General features: G+C 37.5%; 3 protein-coding genes and 2 long non-coding RNA genes across 7 annotated transcripts; 4 read left to right on the top strand and 1 right to left on the bottom strand.

The window, feature by feature from the left end:
* Positions 1–6: 6 nt before the first annotated feature.
* LOC112178368 lies at positions 7–430 on the top strand. Its single transcript, XR_005803171.1, has 3 exons — positions 7–73; positions 159–244; positions 360–430. It is a non-coding gene; the product is annotated as an uncharacterized LOC112178368 (long non-coding RNA).
* Positions 431–7,611: 7,181 nt separating this feature from the next.
* On the top strand, positions 7,612–10,355 carry LOC112179024 (protein CutA, chloroplastic). Its single transcript, XM_024317324.2, has 6 exons — positions 7,612–7,837; positions 7,934–8,034; positions 8,830–8,892; positions 9,509–9,540; positions 9,709–9,803; positions 10,024–10,355. The coding sequence occupies exons 1-6, from the start codon at positions 7,656–7,658 to the stop codon at positions 10,103–10,105; spliced, it is 555 nt and encodes a 184-aa protein (XP_024173092.1). The 5' UTR covers positions 7,612–7,655; the 3' UTR covers positions 10,106–10,355.
* A 138-nt stretch (positions 10,356–10,493) lies between these two features.
* Positions 10,494–15,032, top strand: LOC112180442 (FRIGIDA-like protein 1). 3 transcript variants are annotated; one of them, XM_040511642.1, is made up of 6 exons: positions 10,494–11,721; positions 12,365–12,868; positions 13,028–13,200; positions 13,302–13,501; positions 14,407–14,695; positions 14,893–15,032. In XM_040511642.1, the coding sequence occupies exons 1-5, from the start codon at positions 10,917–10,919 to the stop codon at positions 14,492–14,494; spliced, it is 1,770 nt and encodes a 589-aa protein (XP_040367576.1). In that variant the 5' UTR covers positions 10,494–10,916; the 3' UTR covers positions 14,495–14,695; positions 14,893–15,032. The 3 variants fall into 3 exon arrangements, with proteins under 3 accessions (XP_040367576.1, XP_024174772.1, XP_040367577.1); XM_024319004.2 differs by lacking the exon at positions 14,893–15,032 and having other exon boundaries at positions 14,330–14,438; XM_040511643.1 differs by lacking the exons at positions 14,407–14,695; positions 14,893–15,032 and adding an exon at positions 14,299–14,320.
* Positions 14,802–22,491, bottom strand: LOC112180441 (disease resistance protein RPV1). Its single transcript, XM_024319003.2, has 6 exons — positions 22,413–22,491; positions 21,042–21,697; positions 19,807–20,947; positions 16,882–17,175; positions 15,548–16,771; positions 14,802–15,424 (listed from the first exon to the last, which is right to left on the bottom strand). The coding sequence occupies exons 2-6, from the start codon at positions 21,518–21,520 to the stop codon at positions 14,924–14,926; spliced, it is 3,639 nt and encodes a 1,212-aa protein (XP_024174771.1). The 5' UTR covers positions 21,521–21,697; positions 22,413–22,491; the 3' UTR covers positions 14,802–14,923.
* Positions 15,028–15,853, top strand: LOC121050718. Its single transcript, XR_005803642.1, has 3 exons — positions 15,028–15,152; positions 15,256–15,598; positions 15,727–15,853. It is a non-coding gene; the product is annotated as an uncharacterized LOC121050718 (long non-coding RNA).
* Positions 22,492–23,045: the final 554 nt, after the last annotated feature.

Raw genomic sequence — 23,045 nt, 5'->3', positions numbered from 1 at the left:
CCCCCAAACTTCTACAAAGATCCCACTGACGATGACCTTGAAATGTATCACTCTTTGGAGGAACTTGAGAGGGGTACGCTACTCATATTGTTTGTTACTTTGTTTCTTATTTTATGAATCTTGTTATTGTTTTTAACCTTGTCTTTGTTATTTTGCAGAAAATGCTTTTAATCAAGGAATGGAGTCAACATTGACCAATCTCAGCTCTACACAAGCTGATGCATAGCAGGCAACAGCCAACATCGTGAGCTTTCTTGTTCAACGTTAGAAATTGCAAAAACTGCCTAAATTCTTCTTCATTGATTGAATTTGCAGAACTGTCAGCATTCTTATTCTTTTCAACTAAAATTTATTTGCAGAAACTTTGACTCTTTGAGTGAGGCAGGGAGCACAACAAGCAAGTATGAAGTGACGATGAGATGAAATTTGAGTCTTTGAATACTTTGTTTTCAACTATTGTCCGCTTTGTTATTGTATGATTCATTCATTTGTGTGAACTGTAAGTGATGATATGAAGTGATGATGAGATGAAATTTTCGTGATGATATGAACTATGAAGTGATGAACTGAAGTTGATATGAGAGAGTGAGAGACTGAGAGTTGATGAACTTTAAATTCAGATATGTTATTTGATTGTTTTTTATTTTCTTTCAGTTATTCAGTTGTTGACAGGTTAGGGATTTAAAATTTTCATTTGGGCCATAGCTGAAAGCTGGCCCAATCTTAAACTCGGTTGGAGGCCCAACCAACCGCTACCAACCGATACCGAGAAGTCGGTATACCGACTTTTGTGGCCGGTAGTGGTACTTCATTTTGTGTACCAATTAGTTCTGGTACGGTACGTGGTTTTGGACTTGAAGGTCCGGTACCGTACCGAACCCAGCCCTAATTTTAAATGTATTGGTCCTTGTACCAAGAGTCACAGATGGTGAGCAGGGATTAGGAAAGCCGAAGCTAGATGTTTGTAACGTTTTTAGGTCGGGTGCGACTTACTTAACGTCTGACTTAAGACCAGATAGGGTCTAAGAAGATTACATATCACAGATGGTGACAGGTTGCAGACGGTGACCTTGATGTTTGATTTCATGACCAGACGGGGTCTGAAGATCATGTGTCACAGATGGTGACAGAGCACAAATGGTGACCTTAATGTTGTTGATTTTGAGACCAGACGGGGTCTGAAAACACATGTCACAGATGGTGACCAAGGCAGGAAATAGGTAATCACGTCCGTAGTCGGACGAGTGGTTACGATTTCAATAGAGCTATAGTCTGTCTGCCATTATAGATTATGGGGGTAACGGTCGAGGTTGCTGGAGACTCATAAGTATGTAGCGAAAGGAGAATTCCTTGAGTATTCTTCTTTTATTGTCTAGATGAGACTTGAATTGCTTCTTGATGGTTAAATTAGCAAATAGAACATTTTCACAGCGGTGATTTATGTTGTCCTTTAGATGGAAAGGTTATGGAGTGTTAGAAGGAATCATGGTAGCATGGTTTCCTTTAGCTGATGTATGTGAGTTGTTGATTGATGTTCATGAGTTACTCATACGAGCTTTCATAAGCTTACCGGGTTTTGTTGTGTGGAAACCCGGTGCACCATTCTTTTGGTGTAGGGGTTAATCCTGCAGGTCAGCGTAATCGTGGCTGAAGTTGAGGTAGCTTGTTGGCAGCTGAACGGGTAGGAAACAAATTTTGTTGGCTTTGCCATTGTTATGACTTCCGCTATGTAGTAAGCTTTAAGGAGCATTTACGTTTTATTTTGTGATGACAATTTAATTCGTAAATTTGTGTAATATATAACTCTGTGGAGCGAGTGTATATTAACTCGGATTGGTACAGGGCATCAGTATGTACTTGTATTAAGGGAAAGATGTTCCAGGTATTTGTATTGATGACTGACGTTCACGCATGTATAATTATGGGATTATATATATCGATTTTCATGTGTGTAAAATCAGGGGCGTGACAGATACTCATCTCTCTGGAGAGCGCTCTCCATTCTCGCCACTCCCCAAAAATCCTTCCACGACCTCCACCAGGTGCCGAAGCTCCGATGGACTCCAAAAAAGCCATAGCCTCTACTCCTACTACCCAAATCGACCCATTTCAAGTACTCCAATCGAGTCGTCTTGAAACCATCTTGGACCACAGTGATGGCGGCCTGGAACTGATCCGGGGACGTTCGAGCTGTACTTCAAGGACTTTACCCAATTAGATAACAGTATCCAATCTCTCCTTTATCTCCACTTCTTCTTCTCCTCCTACTCCTCTCCTCTGCCGTCGTCACCGCCAAGTGGGTCTTCCAACAAGAAGTGGGTCTTCATTGGCGTCGACGTCGGAGCTGGCTGTCTCCCCTAACTTATATCGCGAAGCCTTCCTCTTCTTGTCAAAACGACGACACCGTCAGCATTAGAACCACTCTCCCAACTCCAAATCGTGTTTCGATTTCATTGTGTGCAAATTACAAGTTTGAGGTGAGTTTGTTTGTGTTTTGGTGGGTTTTTGTTTTCATGATTTGTGCAAAAACCTCCGGTTTCTTGTTGTGGGTTTTTCTGATTGCGATGAGCCTTTTCTGTGAACGCTACGGTTGAAAGTGTGGGAAAAGGGGAGGGAATCTATAGAGGATAACACAACAGCCTTTTGATCAAAAATTCACTTCTTTTGCTCCATAATTTGATTCAAGTTTTGGCTAGTTTTTTTTTTGTCTAAGAAAAACGTTGTATTCTTTGGAATTATTGACTGATGCAGATGGGTTTTGTGCAATCGTGGGTTTCTCTGATATGTAATCTTAATCTCTAAGTTCTTGGGTCTCGATCTATTGTGATCATAACGTAAAATTGAACAAGTATCTTAAGCATGTAATTGTGTTCTGTTCTGGGTGGATTCTCTCATTTTTTTGCTTAATTGGTTATCTGATCAAGTATTCTGATTGGTTTCAGATTTCTCTGAAGATTTTGTGATTTGGGTATTGCAAATATTGTTTGTTTTTACACGTGAAATTTAAGCAAAAGCAATTCTGGTTTGTTCCGCTTGTGAATTGTGAGGAATCATATGGGTTTTTGTTGGTGACTTGATTTGGTTCCGTTCATTGGTTTTAGAATGGGTTTTAGATCTAAAGTTGGAGACTGGCCTTAGTGCTTAAGTGTTGATTGAGGGCTAATGGGGTTATCTGAAGAAGAAGAAGTAGGGGGGAGAGAGGGGGGTCGAATATGGTAATGGGAATTTTTTTTTGAAATGATTCTTTCATCCCTAAAAATGGGCCCCGTTGTCAGACTTAACATTCAAATTAGACGGAATCTGAGAAATTAGACACGGTTGAGGAAAATTGACAAATTTGGGGGGTAAACTGATTAAATTGAGAGGACAGAGACTAACATGAAATTACCCCTAAACCTCAAGGGGATAAACTGAATTTAATCCTACACACACACACAGATATATATATATATATATATATATATATATTTTTTTTTTTTCTTTCAGTCTTGACCTTTTGCCCATAGTTTACTAAAAAAAAAAAAAATTGGTTTGGGCACCCAGAAAATGCTCTGGGCACCAAATCGGAGCAAACCCACCCAGAAATCGGGTCGGACCTTGGATGTAGCTGAGGGGACCAAGCTCGAGACCCCTCTTGCCGAGGACGAAGATGATGACAGCGGTGCACAACGGTGACCTCCGATTTCAAAAGAGCCATTGCTGATGCTGAACCCGGATTGGTTCTGCATGTTTCCAATCCAATACCCCACAGACAGAAGAAAAGTTGATCAAGGAAGCGGGCTGAGGCAGAGGTAGAGGGGAACCGACTGACCGAGATTTTTCGGGAGAGGACTGAGGCGGCAATTTTGCAGAGAGAGAGAGAGAGCCGGTTTTGTGGTAGAAGGAGGCGGACTTGATGTCGGGGAAGGAACACCGAAAATTTCACCGGTGATGCAGAGTAGGTGGGCGACAATGTTGCGGAGCTTGGCGAGATCAGATCGAGAGAGAGAATGCCAGCGACGGGGTCGTGCTGGAGAGAGAGAGAGAAAATAGGTTGAGGGCAAAATAGTCATTTTACTTTAATTGGGTTAGTGAGAATAAAAATCTGTTGTTGGGGTAAGTGAGATAATTTTAGCTCATTTTAGTGCTTTGGGTCAAGAACCCTTAAAATTAAGTATGGTTTAAAAACCTAAATTAGGTCTACTCAAATTCGTACTTTAAAAAGATGCCTTGAATCGCTTTGATTAATCAATGCATAATCTACCTTATCACGTGGTTATAAAAAATGAAGTTTTTTAACAATTAATATGGACCTTACAGTTTAGTGAATCTGTGTTTTGCAGTCAATTTTTAGGACCATATGTTTGGAACAAGGGAGGTACATTTGATTTTTGAGTCACTAATCTAATGTCCCTCTTAGAGTAAATTGTTTAACTAATTACTATTATGGGAATCTTAGTTCATGATTAGTTCCATTTTAATTAGTCAAATGCACTCTCATTGTGGCGATGCTAACACCATTTCAGAAAATGTCATCGCAACCAACAAAACCTCACCACTTAACGACATCTGTGATCACCGTTTCTTAATTATGTGATGTCTTTGCTTCATTTGTCATCACATCTTTACTTGTTTAATCTCATACTTTACTTCAGTCTTTGTTTGATAGTTAGAATTTGTCTTTGCCCTTATACTTTAAGTTACCACAATGGTGCCTTAGTAATGAGATAACATATCGGGAACTGAAGGAAAATAAGTATTGGGGACTTTGGAGTTAGATAGATCCAAAGAATAGTTGAGTTTTTATTTTATTTTTATTGTTTATGTTTCCTTATAGTGCCCACAACCCTTTAATAGGAGTTATAATTCATTTGGATCTGGATGGTTTCTATAGTTTAGTAGTTAGGTAGGTTGATGAGTTACACATCTTTCCACTTGTGATAAATCGTATTATAAATGAGTTAGACATGTTGCATCGAAACAAAAAACTATTTCCAAGTTTTTATTAAACAAATCGATACAAATACAACATCAACAAGGTTATGTCTATCGTGAATTCATTTTATTTCATGTGCTTTTCAAGTGTGTCATAACCATAGTCTTCTGTCTCTTCAGAAAAAACCATAGTCTCTAGTGATCATAAAAATAGCCGGTCTCCTAGCTCATACGTGTTTATTGTTAGCCAAATAGCCACCTTTAAGTATAAGGGCCAAGTTATAGTGTACGGATTGTGAGTATGAGATATCTTACCTAAGGAATTGGAAAACCCACTCTAGCTAAGGAAAACCTAAAGGGTGCTAGATGAATATGCAAATGTACAAATCACAAATAAGGGCACACAAGTGAACCAAAGTTCATGGTGAATATATGCAAGATGGTGTAGTGGTTTGATTTTGGTGTTGGAGATGGTTTAAACTCAAATTAACACACAATAAAAACTTGAAATGTAACTAGGCTATGTTAAACTAGATGTGATAGAATGGATGGAAGTTAGAGTTTTAGGTTGTTCACCATAGCCTCCCTTGCATGCATTGATGTTCAAACTATAAGTAATGCAATCCCAAGTATCCAATTACCCTCTTAACATCCGGATAAAACTACTAAGGCCTAAACTCCTTTGATTTTATCAATTTCCACAGGATAATTGCGAAATTAACTACCAAAGAATAAGTTATATTACCGGATAAGTGTCAATTCCTTGCTCCTATATGCATAAAAGTTTGAGTTTAGATAATCAAGCAAGCAAACCAATCTTAGGTCTAGGTGATTTTAACTCACTACCCTCACATACACACCTAGTGTGCTATCATGCTATTAATGTTCAAAGCTAGCTACTCTCTAAACATTGTTCATGTAATGACAAATGCAACGTATTCAGATTAACTAGATTCAAATACAAGCACTCACTTCTTGGATTAGCATGTGAAGATGATCATGGAAATTACATCAAATAAGATTCAAACATCAATTCATTACAAGTTTGGCTAGGGCTTTCAACCCTAGTCCCAATAATAGACTACTCACACATATCTACATAAACTAGCATCAACATAATGGAAAATATTAAGCTATCAAAGAATAGAGTTTAGAAATGACTAGGGATGATCACAAGTGAAGGATGATGAAGTGGTTGATCATAGAAACTTTGTCATGGAGATGCTGTGGTGGCTCCTCTTGTGCTCTAGCTTCTTTCTTGAACTCCTTCAAGACTTGAGATGATGATGATGCTTGGTATATATAAGATGTTATGAGTAGGGATGTAGTTGAGAAATGAAGTGGTGAAGATGGAGGTTTTGTGGAGGAGATGGTGGTGGATTGTGTAGAGAATAGAGAGAGAAATTGATGTAGTGGTTAAGTGTGGGTGATCCTCTCTTCCTTAAGAGAATTTGTGCTTGAATAGATGGAGAGAGAGGTGTGAAATGGTGTTGTGAAGCAAAAGGGAGCAGCTCACAGCTTGCAATAAGCATGGAGGTAGAGTAGAAAAGTGGTAATAGTTCCCAAAATTAAGGGAAAAAGGCATGAGAGTGATGGTGTAGGTTGGAGTAGGAAATGATGAGTGAGGGATGGTAATTAAGCCTAAAACATGATAGATATTGGAGTGTTGATAATGATGGACTCTTGCGTAATAGAGAGTGTTTGGTTGAATTGGAACTAAAAGGGTTGGAATTTGGTTGAGATAGAATGATAGTGAATGGATGTAATGGAATAGATGTTATGGTACTCATTCTCCTTGCTCCTCCATGAATGTGGCAGAAAAATATATGGCACCACCGTGAGTGGTGGTGGGCCGCCAAAAGTGGTGGTGAACGAAAAATTTGCCGAAATTTCACTTTTTTCTCCTCTTCTCAAGATTTTCTACAAAATATGGAATTAGATTAGTCAACATTAAATTAGACTTTAGAACAAGGAATTTCCATGTTTTAGGGTATAGATATGTATATGAAATATGATCCAACATTTATTCACACCATCTTGTAATTAAAGAGATTCAGGTTTGAGACTATGCCTTAGAGCCCAAATCTAATTCACACATCCAATATGGTACGAAATTATTAATGCCTTGAAAGCCAAACTCTATTCGTGCCTATAAAATCAGCTAGATCGGACAAGTTCACTAAATGAATATAACAAAATAATTGAAGATAACATTTATGATGAAGACTAGAACAATCATTGAAATATTTAAATAATCAAACAATTCTCGGGTCACTTCGATTATTTTATAGGACGCTCGAATTTTTTAACTTGAAGATTTAAAAGTGATCATTTATCAAAATTTAAAGAAGAAATTAAATTTCCCACCATACCTCCCTTCTCGTGAATTTTGTTCACCCCCTCAATAAATTTCTTAGTTGTACTCAACTGTTCTTGAATCTAAATCCAACGGTGGAGAATAATAATAAAAAATAAATAAATTTGAACTACTTTATCATTCTCAGCCCTATGATTTAGATCTAGCGACAGTTCAGCACAACTTAGTAGAGAATTCACTGAGTAGATGATCACGATTGCCCTCCCCCCACTATCGTTTGATGAAAACCTAAAAAAATGGACCGTTGGCCCATATGTCAAATTATGAACCCAATAAGGATCATCAAGTAATGAAAACAAAAACAAGCCCAATGGTGATGAAGCGCAACAAAAAATATTAGAAACACAGCTGCTGCTTCTCACAAATGGCTTCCACTTCCACACTCTTCTGCAGAGCCAAAGCAATACTTCCCTTCTCCTCCACGCTACGACGTCGTTTGCCTCTCGTCGGAGCAATCTGCGTACTCGGCCTCGGCCTCCCCAATCTCTTCTCCGCCGCCTGCAGAACCCGCTTCGCTCAGTCTCTCCCTTTTGCCCCTCTCTTGAGGTGACTCCTTCGCCTTCTTGCTCTGATTCTCAAAGGGGTTTTCTGTAATTTTGTGTTTTTCTGTGAGAATTAGTCTCTGGGGATTGTGGGTTTCAGATCAAAATTCAGAAGCCAAGCAAAGGCAATGGAAGGGACTCAAGGCAGCAGCACTGTACCAAGCATTGTTGTTTATGTCACTGTACCCAACAAAGAAGTAGGTTAGTCCCTTTTTTTTGATACTTAAGAACAAAAGATGGGTGTGCTTTTGCTATGAGACATGCTTGGAGTTCATAGAAGCTAAAAGGGTTTAGATGGTATGTTAGTCTGTGCTGTTTCATGTGTTTTTGAAAATAATTGCCCTCCGTTAGGTTTCTTAGTTTTAGGCTTGTTAAACTCAATTCTCATAGTGATAAAGTTCTCAACTTTTTTGGTTTTATTAGTTTAGTTTGATCATTCTCTTTTCAGTTTGTGCAAGTTGTTTGTGGGTGATTAGTTTTCAAGTCTTTATCTCTGAAGACAAAGCAAGAACCTGTCGGAGTTAGTTTTTTGCTCGATTAGAATTGGTTGTGTGGATGTTAGATACTCCTAATTTCCATTGCACCCAGGCTTTGTGAGCCGAGTCCAGGGACGTTAGGGTGTGATTGAATTATAAAGTTAAGCTTCTAATTTTAAATCTTCCTGGTAATTTTCTGATGATGTATGAATTAGGTCCAAAGAATTTTCTGTAGAGTGTTTCTGTTAATTATTTTCTTTTCCCTGTCTTCTGGTAGCAGTTCTAGGAATTTTGTTATATATTTGTGTTACATGCATTCCAATTTTAAATGAAATATGGGTCATCGGGCTTTCTATTTTTTCTTTTCTGTCATACAGTGGCTTCTGTATGCCTTGTAAACTTGTAATCGATCAGATATGTTGCACTATTTTTTCATACTGTCAGTTTATTGAGCTTTCTTTTAAAAATTAATGTACCAAAGTTTAAACCACTATATTATTCTATGGCATATGTTGTGCAGGAAAGAAGTTAGCTGAAAGCTTGGTCAGAGAAAAACTTGCAGCATGTGTTAACATAGTACCAGGTATCAACTTCAGAGTATTTTCGTTTATGCTGGTGCAAGGGCTGCAAGCTTAACTTTGCTTGATCTGATGATACTGCTGAAATCTTTTTCCTACAATGCAAAATGAGAACAGAAAACACTGAACTCATTTCTACAAGTTGATATCAAATACTTTGTTATGTTTGAAAAACTATGTCCCATTCAACATCAAAAACTTCATTAAAGGTGAAGGATCATCTGTTACAATCTATTTTTTCTTGTAACATATGCTAAAACATGGTTGCAGCCCTTAGTTCTTGTTTCAGGTAGCTGTCAATACATTTGCTACTTTATTTATTTACTTTCTCTTTTTTCTATCCCGGAGCTTTGGATATATTACTGTTAGAAATGGACTACATGGTACATATTGCCTTGCTTAGCAGCTTAGCTATGGACATAGCGAATGCTTGGGAGGTTTAGAATGCTATTTATCTCTCAACAATTAGCATGCAAACTGTTCAAAAAAAGAAATTTCACCTCTTTCTTTTAATTGGTGCTATATCGCATTTTAATCTTGAATTGACAGTTGAGTACATGAATTTTAATAATATGGCATCAAATTTGCACATGTCTGACACATGATGAACTCTGTATGCAGGCATTCTGTCCATCTATCAGTGGGAAGGTGAGGTAAGGATCATATACTATAGTCTCTGGACCACCGTATGATCATAGAGAAGGGTGGATGGTCTCTCTTTCTCACTTGTTATTTTGTTAGAGAAATTTGTATAATTGCGCAAGTGAGCATCAAGTATAAAAATTATTGTTCTTATTTCACTGTCTACTGTTGGTTGACAGGTTCAGACAGATTCAGAGGAGCTTCTTATAATCAAGACCAGGCAATCCCTTTTTGAAGCTCTAACAGAGCATGTCAAGACAAACCATCCATATGAGTAAGCACAGATCTTATAAATTTCACATAATCGATGAACTTTGCTGAAATGTCATATACGTGAAAATTGCGGTAGCCACATAACTGATGAACTTCTTGAAAAATGTCATAGACCATCTCTTACCTGGTAGAATCTCAATGTTCCTATAAAATACCTGGCTGAAAGTAGAACTGGACATAAAAAGTAATTCTCTCTTTTTTTTTCATGTCTTCTTTATCAGTGTCCCAGAAGTTATTGCCTTGCCCATCAATGCTGGCAGTCTCAACTACTTAGAATGGATCAAGAACAGCACAAAGGACTGACCTAAAAGCTCATTATAACGGTTCCAAGTATCTATAGAACCATTCGAGCATGTCTTGAAGTGACAAGCATATGTTCCATGAGTGTGTGTATGTCCAAGCATCCCAAATAAACATTTCTTAATGTTGGTTGCTATAGTAATTATGTACCTCTAATGGTGTGTGGGTTTCCTGTTGGTTACTTTGCCTGGTAATGTATGCACTTATTCAAGTAAAAGCATAAATATATGCCCTGTGATGCAATTATACTTTACTTTTAGAGTGCTGCCTCCTGCTCATGGTCTTTTAATTCTGGGTAAGTTCTGAAAATGGCACCAGTATACATTTGAGCCGGTATCTACGTTTCATTTTTTCGTCGGATCCTCAATCGCCTATGTGTTTTTGGCCAACCATGACCATGACATTGTCCGGGGGCGGTAGGGTGTAACATGCAAGAATGGGGCTAATTGCAAGGACCAAAATACAAAACATCATGGAAATATCACCAGCCTATAAAAAGGAATAGAATTTCTGATAAAAAGATCAGATATCAATTGAGAAGTATATAGAAGTTTTGATAAAATTTGCAAATTCAAAGACCAGTCAACTTCATTGAAGACTCGAGACTTCATTTTCCATGACGACACCACCACCCTCTTTTACCAGGAGAGTTTCCCTTATTAGTTATTACTCGATCAGCTTTTTACAGTTTGGGTCCAACGGTCCATTATCTAGTTTCCCACTTTCACACACCCGTTTTTGAATACCCTCCACCACCAAAAAAAGAAAAGCTCCTCACAAGGCTTCCCAACTCCGTCTCCTTCTTCTTCTCCCAATGTCTTCCGTACAGTTAGGGTTTTCAGAGGCGATGGTCGAAGTCGCAGCGACCGAGGCTGACGTCGGCATTGCGTGTCAGACCGTGCAATCCCATCTCTCTTACCTCGTTGATCAAGTGAGCTTGGGGCTGGGGATGAGCACGGAGCATCTAGGTTCGAGGGAGGAGAGGCTCAACCAACGCCTGCGCGAGGTTGAATTGAAAGAAAAGCAGTTGGATTTACTCCACCGAAGACTCAAAAGGAGGGAGAAGAAAGTTGAAGAGCTCAGGTTGAAACAATTCGAGCCTCGAGTCAAGACGGAGGAGGATCAATCTATCATGAACATGGACTGTCGCGAGTTGCTGGTGTTCGTGAATGAGCAATTCAGAATAATTGATTTGGCGGGAACCCGGATGTCGGCTGTTCTTCAAGCATCTCCAGACCCCGGAAAGATGGTTCTGGAAGGAGTGCGAGGGTTTTGTCCTTCGAATCGGAATGTGGATGGAAGACAGACTGAAATGAGTTTGAGGTGTATGAGAAAGAGTTGTGTTCTGTTGTTGCAGGAGTTGAAGAGAATGTCGCCGCAAATTAGTGCTCCGGTGAGAGAGGAGGCAAGGAAGTTAGCAGCTGAGTGGAAAGCGAAGATGAAGGAGGGCAGTGAGAATAGTTGGGAGGCCAAGGGGCTTTTGCGGCTCATTGCTGCTTATGGATTGGATGGTATTATTTGTGATGCTGAGGAGCTTCAGAGTCTTGTTGCTATGGTGGAGCAGCCGGAACAATCTAGTGAACTAAGAAGGACTCTTGGTTTGACAAATGGGGCACCGGGTAAGCGCTTGTTCTCTATCTTGCTCGTTTTGTTAAGATTGAAATGTTGATATAGCTTGCGTTACAGGAAATATCCTAGGTAGCACTGGTTACATTTAGTATAATGAAGATTCTAGTTTTACGCATTGAATGATACCTTGTTTTGAAGATGAGATTTTTCTTTTTAGTTTTAGTTAAGTGACAAGTTTTACTCTTTGCTGGCCTGAAAATCATCATAACAGGTTCCTGTATCCATATCTGAGCCTGTGTTATTTAGGCCTTAAGGGCTTCTAGATTAAAATCTCAGTGGACATATTTGGTGCAGCAGCGCCACATGCACTTTTGTTTTGATTCTTTTTCATTTAGGACGTGTCACTGTAGCTCTGCTTTGGCAATTCGAACTTCTGTATATCTTCAACTTGCAAACAGTGGAAATTATGTTTGACATGTGTAAGACAAGCATCATCTTGTGCATCTTTAGCTGTGCTTGATATGATTTGAATGTTATAGCTGCCTGCCCTGCAGCCTCAACCCCATGGCTTACCACTTTATGCCACTAAATGCTGTAAATATCTTTTGATATGCATGTCCAATTCAAAATAATTGAGTAGTGACCAGTTTATGTACTACTTTCTTCTCTTTGTTTCCTATTGCAACTGAATAGGGACCAATGCCAATTCTTCCATTGTTAAGATCGAGGGACGAGAATCCTCTCTTGCTAGAAATGCAGCGACTCTTTCTTCTCCGAATCATTCTTTGCCGAATGACATGTTGGTTTCTCTTAAGTCGTCATCGGATAAGGCAAAACTTGTGTTGAAATTGATAAAAAGATCTTTAACCCAATACTGGACAAATGGTGATGTTAGCTCCAAAGAAATGGTTGTATTGAGTAACATTTCTCTATTGAATTTTCTAATGGGAGCCTCAGCTCATGTTGGACCTCATCTGAAAGATGGTGCAACAAATCTAGCAGCCCAGTGGAAAGCAAATATGACAGCTGATACTGAAAACTCATTGGAGAATTTGGGATTTTCGCTGTTTATAGCTATATATGGATTGGTTTCTACTTTAAACGAAGATGAGATTGTAAAGCTTCTTGGAAAGATTTCACAGCATAAACGGTCCCTAGAATTATGTCAGACAAATGGTTTTGCAGATAAGATTGCTGGTAAGTTCCTTGAGAATTAGCTGTTATATTTTGTTGTTTATGCCCAATTGACTGTTATTCATGCTTATTTCTTACCAAGCTTGGTAATTTCTAAGTGTGGGTGATGATACTTGGCAATTCTCTTTTTGATGAACCCTACAATTTTGTTTTACTCATCAGGTCTTATTGGGAAACTTATTGAAAAGAAGCAAGTGATTGATGCTGTTAGATCGATTTGTTTGTTCAAGTTAATTGACAAGTTTCCCCCAGTACCGTTGTTAAAAGCATATGTGCAGGATGCAAAGGAGTGGTCTGAATTAGTTTGCAGCTTAAAGATATCAGATGCTGAAAAGGTATCTCAGTCTTGGATTTCCTATTACTGTTTCTTAAAAATAACTTAAAAGGATGATCCTCAATGTATATATGCCTGTTACTATCTTACTTCTTCTCACAGGAGAAGGCTGTAAATAGAAAAATAGCTGATCTTAGAGCTGTCATTCAATGCATCAAAGATTGCAACCTTGAGTCTGAATACCCGTCCATGACTGTTGAAGTGCAAATAGATCAGCTGCAAATACTCGAGGAGAATTGGAGACCATCTTGTGTCTCCAAAGTTAGACAACAAGAGAGAAAAAGGAAGAGACCTAATATCAGGTAGGACATTGTCCCAAACTATGAAAGACCACCGTACATCCTAATTTTGAAACTCCTTGTCCAGGGGATGGTGCAGACCACGCACCCCTAATTGTATTAATGAAACCGCTTTGATGACCTTCGTTACTTCCATTCAAGAGAAGAACATGTATTTTGACCCACTTTTTGTAGAAAGTGAGAAACCCTCAACATAGATGGAGGAGTACTTGACATGATATGAACCTAGATGTACATTTTCACTTTTAACTGTGGGATGTTTAGGTTTCATACTTATGTTGTTTAAAGTATATTAATTAATCCTCAAAGCAGTTTCATCCTAAACCCACCTTTTTAGTGCTTTTTGTTTTACAATTGTTCTTTTGGTGAATGTTTTAATTGTACTTATTCTGCAATTGTTTGCTCGAATGTGCTAGTCTGTTTACATAGCTATTCCGTATTTATTTTCCAACAAGCGCAAGTCAATTTCTTTTTTTCTCTGAAAAGAAAAACAAACGACAACACAAAGCCTCCAGAATAACCACAACCAATTTTAAAAATAGAAGTGTAAGAAACTTTTCGTTTTGATTTTTATCTATTTTATTATTTTTGATGTCACATTTTAATAGGTGGTGTATGTATCTTGCTGATATGTAACACTGACAGTACTTTTCCTTCTATTACAAGTAAGCAGATTTTCCTTAAAAGTTCAAAACTAAACAATCAAAACTCGCATGCTGCACATGATATTTCAGAATCCTTCGCTTATATGTGAATAGAGATAATAGTTTTAGAATCTTTCTTTCTGATCAAAAGAGTAGCATCTGATTCAGGACGCCACTTTGATTGTAGCTGTATGTGCATATTAGCTGAGAGAGTCAAGCTTCCCATTTTAAATCATCATGGTAACTTTCTGATGCATAATTTAGGCCCAGATCTTCCTTAAAGGTAAAGCATCGTCTGCAACAATCTAATGTGGATGGGAGCCATCAGATAAGATATCACTCTCTTAGTTAATGTGTCATTAGGGTGAGTTATCTGATATGTACCTGAAGAATGCTTATTATTTGAAGCTGCAAATACTATATTCGCACAGGGACGGCATTATTCAGGTGCTATCAGGAGATTGGGTGGTTGACGGCCTGACATAATGCAGGAAAGGTGTTTGGAAGACATGCACCCAGGAGATGATATTCCTCTGGTACCTTGTAAAGGAAGGTATCCTAGCAAGTTCATTTCTTTTTTCATTCTCATTCACTCTTTTATTACTAGAAAAGTTACTATGTTAAATCAATTGCATTACCCAAAAAGGATGTTCGATTAACTGAGAACATGAGTTATTAAGGTACAATTTGATGCGTACAAAAAAGAGGTCTTTTATTACTTCAAGAGAGCTAACTGAAATCTCACTTCAGCTAGCTTCTACATCTTGGTGGACTTGACATTTCACATCATTTGGTCATCAGAGAGCAAGCATACTCCACACCTTTTCACGCTACAGTAGCCCACAGCGGACTGCACTCCGCCAGCATGCCTCTTATTTTGTACAAAGAAGTCAAAGGAGGCTTCAGCGGCATTGTTAAAATCAGTCGTCCACACTTCTTCAAGTCTATCATACCACACAAACAAGTGATCTGATTCCTGATCACCCCAACCTGTCCGAACCCTCTCATAAGTACGAGCGCAACGGTTAAATTGATGGTTTTCACCATTTACAGTTTTGAAAGTGAACTTAAATCCATAATCTAACCAACATGGCTTGTGGATTGTAACAACAGCACACAGAGCTATACCCAAAAAATTTGCATCATGACACCAATTTAGAGGAAGCTTGATTTTTATTGAGGATCCTTCCATTTGATAGCTCAACCATTTTGGAAGTTCATTCCCTGGACATACAACAGCAACTGAAGGAGAGTTTTGCTCCTGAAATTCTGATTGAAATTTCTGTACATAGATAGACATCATTAATTCATGATCATTTAACTGGTCAAATATTAGAAGCAGAGGAACTAAGCAGTGGAGTTATAAATCCAAATCCAAAAACATATGCTGCTATTAGGTGCAAACCTTGAGGAGACTTAGACGATGATTGGCAGTTGCCGTTCGCATAATTCTAAGGTATGCATCATCCACTATGTTGTTCCTGGCATTCTCATCCAAATTTAAGCAATCATAAAATAAATGTTGCTCATGACGATCAAGTAAACCGCTTTCACATATTTCATCCAAACCCTGTGTGAGTGCAGTCATCGAGCGTGACACTGTCTCCAGCTTCATGCAGCCACTTGCATCAAACACTTTTAGAAGATATGGGAGCTCTGGTAAATATTGCAGACACTTGCAGTTGCTTACATATAGGAACCTCAGGCCAGACGCTTGTTTGATGGCGGGAGATATGCTCTTAATCATGCTTTCACTCAAATCTAATCTCCAGATTGAGGTTAAGCTATAAATGCAATCAGGAACTTCTTCTAATGCTAGACAACCATGGAGGTCTAGACCACGTATCGAAGACCACAGAATGACTGACGAGGGAGGCATTTTTTTCAGTCTGCAACATCCATCAAGTGCAAAAATTGTAAGGTTTAAATTGTAGATGCTACTTGGGAGAGACTCCAGGCTTTTGCACTCATATAACCTTAATGTTTTAAGCCCAACTAGATTTTCAATAGAATAGGGTAGCTCTTTGATTTCTGTTAGACTTAAACTAAGATCCTCCAGGTGTTCCATAGGCTCCAAGATTTCTGGGAAGTTTCTGAAGCTAGAGCATCCTTCAAGAGAAAGTCTCTCAAGAGATTTCAACTTACATATGCTGGTTGGGAGACTGACAAGCCTTTTGCAAAATTTCAACTGAACGGAAGCGATAGAAGAGAGACAGTCAATTGATAATGGCAGTCCTTCTATACTTGTCCCACACAAATAAAGAGATGTGAGGGAGTTCAACTTCCAAGTGCTGTTTGGAAGATTCTTAATACCCTCACAACATTCAAGGTTCAATTCAACAAGCTTTTCTAGAGAGCAAATTGATCTAGGCAACTCTTCTACTGCAGTATTGTCTAAATTTAAGAACCTCATATTGTGTGGCATATCTGAAAGGATTCTAAGATTCAAGCAATGACTGAGATTCAGAGAAGCAAGCTTGTGAAGAACTTCAAAATATGAAGGAACTTCAACCAACCGTACACAGCCTGGAAGGTCTATACTCTCAATATTTATACTCTTCGAGAGATCTGGAACTTCAACCAGCTGCTTGGAGTCTCTAAGATCAATTCGTTTTAAGTTCCTAGGGTTCTGTAACAGATTAAAGAGAAATGGTCAGAATAATTTAGCTTGAGTATGTACCTTTCCATATTGTACAACTAGTATGTAAGAAAGAAGTCAAGAACAAACTTAAGGCATACCTGTCCTTCATTCCAAAGTCTCTGGAGTTGGCTGTTGGGCATAGAAATCTCAACAAGATTTTCTGAAGAAAATTTTGGTGGCAAAGATTTTAAAGGGTATGCAGGCCAGCAGAGATATCTAAGAGTGCTAGGAAGAGACTTCAAATTAAGGCGCACATTGCATTGCTTAACATGGTAGCGCCTATAAAACCTTAGGAATCTTAGATTATACATCTTTTTGAAGTCTGGACTCCTCAAGTTGAGCTCTTTAATCTTAGATAGGTTTACTGATATGCTTTGAACCTTTTCAGTTCCCTGACAGGTAAGAGCAAAGTATACATGAGAATATAATATGCAGGAAAGTTCCACAAAACTACATAAATTTACTGATGTTTTTCTTTGAAAATTGATGATATACATATATACATATATATATATATATATATATATTTTTTTTTTGTTTAATTTTATTTAGAGCGGAGCTCCGCTTTGAAAATTAATGTGTGAAGTTCGAGTTTTGGGTCACTTTTCGGTCGCATATCCTCATCTCGACCGTTCAGTTTTTAGATACTAGTGTATAGAACTATAGATCATCTCTGCAAATTTTCAGCCAAATTGATGATCTTTAATGTATCTAACTCTCTTAAACCAATGGACGAACTGAATCTGTCCAACCTGAACCGTACTAGCTTAGAGGTGGCAAATGGGTCGCTAAGCAAGAGCACGGCACGGGCCCGGCAAGCTTAAAAGAGGCCCGGCACGACCCAAGCCCGTTAGTGGCCTGGCACGACCAGAGCACGTTAGAATAACGGGCCGGGTTGGCCCTAGGAATATTAGCCCATTGGTCCAGCCAGGCTCGAGCCCATAATGGGCCCGGCACGGCCCGAGCACGACATATTGTGGGCCGGCCCGTTACAAACACAAAATTTAATTTTGTTTTTAAAAATATTTAAAAACCACAATGATGAAATTTGAATATTAGACCTCTTTATTTAAAATCTCATGACAATTCCACCAATGCTATTTCTTTATATTGTCAAAATAGTGAAATAAAACATTATATCCTTGTTTTGACATAAAGTATTTTTTCTAATCTCATAATAATACAACTATAGAATGAAGGAAAGAATAATATGATACTAAATCTTCATTATATTAATAAAGATTAATCTCACAATAATATACTACAAGCAATATATTTTGAGTTATTATTTTTTCTTTCTTTCTTGTAGTGGAATATAAAAAATATTAGAAAACTAATCTTAAAAAGCTAAGATTAAGAAAAGGGTGAGGCTATTGCCACCCTATAATTTTCTTTGTTCACCCTACTTGCTCATTACACCTTATATTTTAATTTCAATTATTAAATTTACTTATCTCACCGATTTTTCTTTTCAAAAATATCCTTATAAGATATATTCAATTAAAAAAGATTTTTTTTTAAATTTAAATTTCTCATTTAATTTATACCAATAAAAAAACTAAAATATATTGAAGTTTCATAATAAAATCATAATCAGATTTACTTCCATTTTTTTTCTTTCAATTTCAAAGTTCGACTGTTTCAATTCATGTCAAAATATTAGTAAGTTAATAACTATGAGCAATGAAGAAGAGATTTTTTTTTTTTGTACTTAAAATTTTTTCACTTTCGGTGTTCGCAAAGGGTATTGCAAAGATTTTGATGAAGTTCACACTAATTTTTTTATGAATTGAATAATGAATTAACGATAAGAAGGCAACAAAAAGACAAAAAATAGTAATAAATTCACATTTGGGTGGAGAAAATGAAGATTAATGTTATCCAATGAGAAATTAAGTAGTATTTGTATTTAATTAATTGGTTATGTATTTATTTTTCTTTACATATTTGAATTTTAGAAAATTAGTATACTTATTAGTCATTTTGCACTTGGGTAATATAGTCTTTTAATAATTTAAATGATTGTAGGGTGAACTAAGAAAATGTTAGGGTGGCAATAGCTGCACCCTTAAGAAAAATATTGTAGAACTTAATTTATTTTAATTTTTTAAATAGTTAAATAAAATTAATTTTTATTTATTCAAATTAAGATTTTAAAATAGTGCTTTATAGTGGGTAGGCACGAGCACGACCCGTTTATTGACCTGGCAAGAGCACGGCCCGACACGATATGGACACGGGCCATGGGCCGGACCAGGTTTAATGTTTAAGTAAATGGGCCGGCACGAGCTCGGCATGATAATAAATGGGCCGGCCCAAGCACGGCACGAAGCACAACTATGCCCGCTTAAAATGGGCCGGGCCGGCCAGTTTGCCACCTCTATACTAACTTTAAGGCAGTTATCAATGCCTTAACAATCATTAATTTAGCTGAAATTTTGCAGAGATGATCTATACATTACTACCTAAAAACTGAAAGGTCGAGATGTAGATATGAGACCGAACAGTGACCCTAAACTCTAAAAGCACAATTTAATTTCAGAATATATATATATATATATATATATGTACTATCTAGAGCGAGGCCTCACTTTGAAATTAACGTGTGAGGTTGGAGTTTAGGATCACTTTTCGGTCTCATATCTACATCTCGACTGTTCAGTTTTTAGGTACTAATGTATAGATTATCTCTGCAAAATTTCAGCCAAATTGATGGCCGTTAAGGCATTGATAACTGCCTTAAAGCTAGTACGGTTCATGGTGGACAGATTCAGTTTATCCATTGGTTTAAGTGAGTTAGATACCTTAAAGATCATCAATTTGGCTGAAACTTTGCAGAGATGATCTTTACATTAGTACCTAAAAATTGAACGGTGGAGATGTAGATATGAGACCGAAAAGTGATCCTAAACTCCAACCTCACACGTTAATTTCATAGTGAAGCCTCACTTTGAATAGGATCTGTGTATATGTATATGTATGTATGTAGTTTCAAATAGAAAGCCAATGCATTAGGTTCTTACCGTATTTCTTCCCAACACATGACAGACATCCTCCAGGTTCCACAACCTACTCCGCTTTCCAGGTTCTTCAGGACATTGTTCGTGAACAATTGCCCAGCCCATTTCTTGTATCACATCATGCATCCATAGGAAATTACGGTTGCCATACTCATTTTTGATTGATATGAGAGACATATCAATGAGAATTTTGATACCACTATCCGCAAATAAACCACAAGCATCTAGTTGCCTCTTTGCATCATCAATTGCCTCCTCTTTATGGAAACATGCAATATTAAGAAATATCTCCCTCTCATTTTCATCTAATGCATCATAACTTACTCTATACACATTCAGAAGCTTTTTGTCAGGAAACTTTTTCAATTTATTCAATAGACTCTCCCTTTCTTGCTTGCTCTTGCATCGACGAAATAAGGAACCCCAAATTTGTATTGCTAATGGAATACCTGCAGCATAATCCACTACTGCCCTTAGAAACACTGCAGATTCCGCTCCCAAATTGAATTTTTGAGAAGCATTCAAATGGAATAGCTGAAGTGCTTCATTACAATTTAATTTCTGCACCTCGTATATCTTAACATCATGGTCAGCTCCTTTTCTAAGTACTTGCATCTCGGTAATTAGCTGCATATCTCTAGTTGTTATAATGATCCTACTTCCAGGGCCAAACTGAACTTGATTTCCAACTAAATATTCTAATTGGTTTAGATCATTGACATCATCGAGAACAATGAGGGCTTTTGCACGAGAGAGCCTCTTGTTAACAAACGTTGATCCTATTAGTGGAGTGCCGATACTTAAACTCTCTTCCTTCAATAACTCACGAAGAAGTTCATTTCTCAAATGCTTTATTCCAAATTTCTCTGATTCTTCCCTCACATTTGCAAGGAAACAGGAAGCTTCGAAATGAGAAGAGAGTCTATGAAATACAGCACCAGCAAGGGTGGTCTTTCCAATACCACCCATACCCCAAATACCTACTGTTCGAACCTGAACATGTGGTGGTGAAATGCATACTAATGATTCTATTTTCTGAATGCGACTTTCAACTCCAACCAAGCCCGTCAAATCATTTGAGGATTGACGATCCAGTTTCATCAAAATAGCTTGGACGATTCTCTCAACTAGTTCAGACTCATTACTGGCATATATGACAAAGGACCAATAAGTAATAATTAGTCACATAACTGTTTAGTCAAAGAGTAGAAATTAACACAAGCTAGTCACAGATTTACCTAATAGTGTCTGAATCAAACCCCGATAGGTTGGCTGCTATTGTCAAAGCACCCTTCCACTTGAGCACTTTGTCCATCTTGTCACAACCTGCTTCATGTTTAGCAAATGCAGCTGCATAACTCTTCCTCTGGTATCGAACATGTGACGGATTTACTCTATAAAAAATAGGTATAACAAACTGTTGATATCGTTCCTTGCATTCCAGTATATGCACAAGTTCATCCAAGCACCATGGGGAAGAAGCGTAGTTCTCAGAAAAAATAATCAAAGAAATCCTTGATTCCTCAATTGCTTTCCGGAGAGCAGGTGCGATTTCAACTCCATTCTCAAGTTTGTAATCCATATAGGTGATAACTTTCTTCCCATATAAAGCCTTAAGAAGATGGCTGGCAAAAGAATTGCGGGTATCCTCACCTCTGAAACTAACAAAGACATCATATCTAAAGCAATGTGCAGATAAAAAAGGTGAAGAAGCCATGCATATTACAGAAAGGTGCAAATTGACTTTGTGCTTTCTTGGCTATATGATATGTGGTGCCCACAAGCAAGTCTCTGTGCTTCCTCGGAGCAACTTCTTCAGAATCATGACCTTCCTGTCCTTCCAATAAAGTACGTAGATGATAAATACTTGCTGCCTAGTTTACGCGTCGCTTTGCTGTCAGAAAGAAGGTATGATGCAATTAATTGGTTTGAACAATTCATAATTGATAATTGTTGCATCTCTAACTAAACATGTCATGTTCTCTGGCCAATGGGTCCTCGATCAAGAAGGGAATTTTTTTGTTTTGTTTAAGATGAGAGTACAATTATTTTTGTTCTCATAATTTATCGTGCACGTTTTATGAGAAACTCTTTTCTCCTTTTTTTTTCCTTATATTGATTCATGATAAATTACCTTATTGAAGCACAACAGATAAATTACCATAATAAATTTTAGATTTTCTATATTTTGAAGCACAACAGTATGTTACACTTGGAAATCAGAATTAAAAAAATAAAAAATAGGAAATTTTTCTGAAAAAAAAAAATGTAATTATTAGGAATTTCCCTATTTGTAAACATGTTATTTTTTTGAAGGGATTTGTAAACATGTTATATATTTGATGGGATTTTGGCTGCTATAATTTCAAAACCCTAAACTAAACCCAAGTAAACCCCAAATTTGAACCACAATCAAAGATGAACCCAGAAAGTATAATAGAAAAAGATTTTATCTAAATTGGAATTGGCAATTCGCACCAATTATCCAAAACAAACGAAACAAAACATGCATGTATATTAGTCGATATCTATGTACTAATAAAAAATAACCCAGAAAAAATAATTGACAAGCTAGACCATGAGATTGATCAGAGAGGGGATAGATTTACCAATGGCATCTGTATGTCCAGGGAAAGTCATCTGTATGCCGACTTCAATAAGTGGAAGATTGGAAGAAGATAGACTTCGTCACACATTATGGAAGAAGATAGACTTCGTCATACACATTATATTAAGACAACTTTGTAAATAGAATATTAAGTTCCAGGTCTTGCGTCGAAGAGATAGGTCAGTTTAAATTCTTTAACAGAACTGGGCCTCAAGTTTGCCCATGGTGGGCAGTCTTGGACTATTATCTAGTAGTGTCTGGACTTGGTGGCCTTGTTCCTCATATTTACATGCTATGGAATTTGATGAACGCAAATCCAATATTAGATTAATTGGGTGTTGAAATTAATGCTTTCCTGGTCCAACTAGGAAACTGTTGAAGACTTTGCATCAGCCACTTGCATAACTGTTTTTTCTTTATCTAGATATTTTTGTGTGTAATTTGTAGAATCGTTGTAAATCCGTACGTAATTAAGATATCTTGTAATTATAGAAAATCCTGTAATTATGGAAAGATTGTTTCCTATTAGAGTTAGACTACTCATTTGTACTTGTATATATACCCCCATTGTGGGATGAATATAATGATCGAATTAACACTGAATTGAAATATTTTTTTCTACTTAATTTGCATT

Source organism: Rosa chinensis, chromosome 7 (assembly GCF_002994745.2).
Source record: "Rosa chinensis cultivar Old Blush chromosome 7, RchiOBHm-V2, whole genome shotgun sequence".
NCBI classification, from domain to species: Eukaryota; Viridiplantae; Streptophyta; class Magnoliopsida; order Rosales; family Rosaceae; genus Rosa; species Rosa chinensis.
Note: the sequence above shows the minus strand (reverse complement) of the source record. Positions and strands in the feature narration are given on the sequence as shown.

Coding starts and splice junctions, on each gene's coding strand:
- LOC112179024 (XM_024317324.2), top strand. CDS start 7,656: ATGGCTTCCACTTCCACACTCTTCTGCAGAGCCAAAGCAATACTTCCC. Junction 7,838..7,933: donor CCTTTTGCCCCTCTCTTGAG/GTGACTCCTTCG, acceptor TGTGGGTTTCAG/ATCAAAATTCAGAAGCCAAG. Junction 8,893..9,508: donor ATGTGTTAACATAGTACCAG/GTATCAACTTCA, acceptor CTCTGTATGCAG/GCATTCTGTCCATCTATCAG.
- LOC112180442 (XM_024319004.2), top strand. CDS start 10,917: ATGTCTTCCGTACAGTTAGGGTTTTCAGAGGCGATGGTCGAAGTCGCA. Junction 13,201..13,301: donor AGATATCAGATGCTGAAAAG/GTATCTCAGTCT, acceptor TTCTTCTCACAG/GAGAAGGCTGTAAATAGAAA. Junction 13,502..14,329: donor AGGAAGAGACCTAATATCAG/GTAGGACATTGT, acceptor CTTTGATTGTAG/CTGTATGTGCATATTAGCTG.
- LOC112180441 (XM_024319003.2), bottom strand. CDS start 21,520: ATGGCTTCTTCACCTTTTTTATCTGCACATTGCTTTAGATATGATGTC. Junction 16,772..16,881: donor GACTTTGGAATGAAGGACAG/GTATGCCTTAAG, acceptor AATCTGTTACAG/AACCCTAGGAACTTAAAACG. Junction 15,425..15,547: donor ATCGTCTAAGTCTCCTCAAG/GTTTGCACCTAA, acceptor ATCTATGTACAG/AAATTTCAATCAGAATTTCA.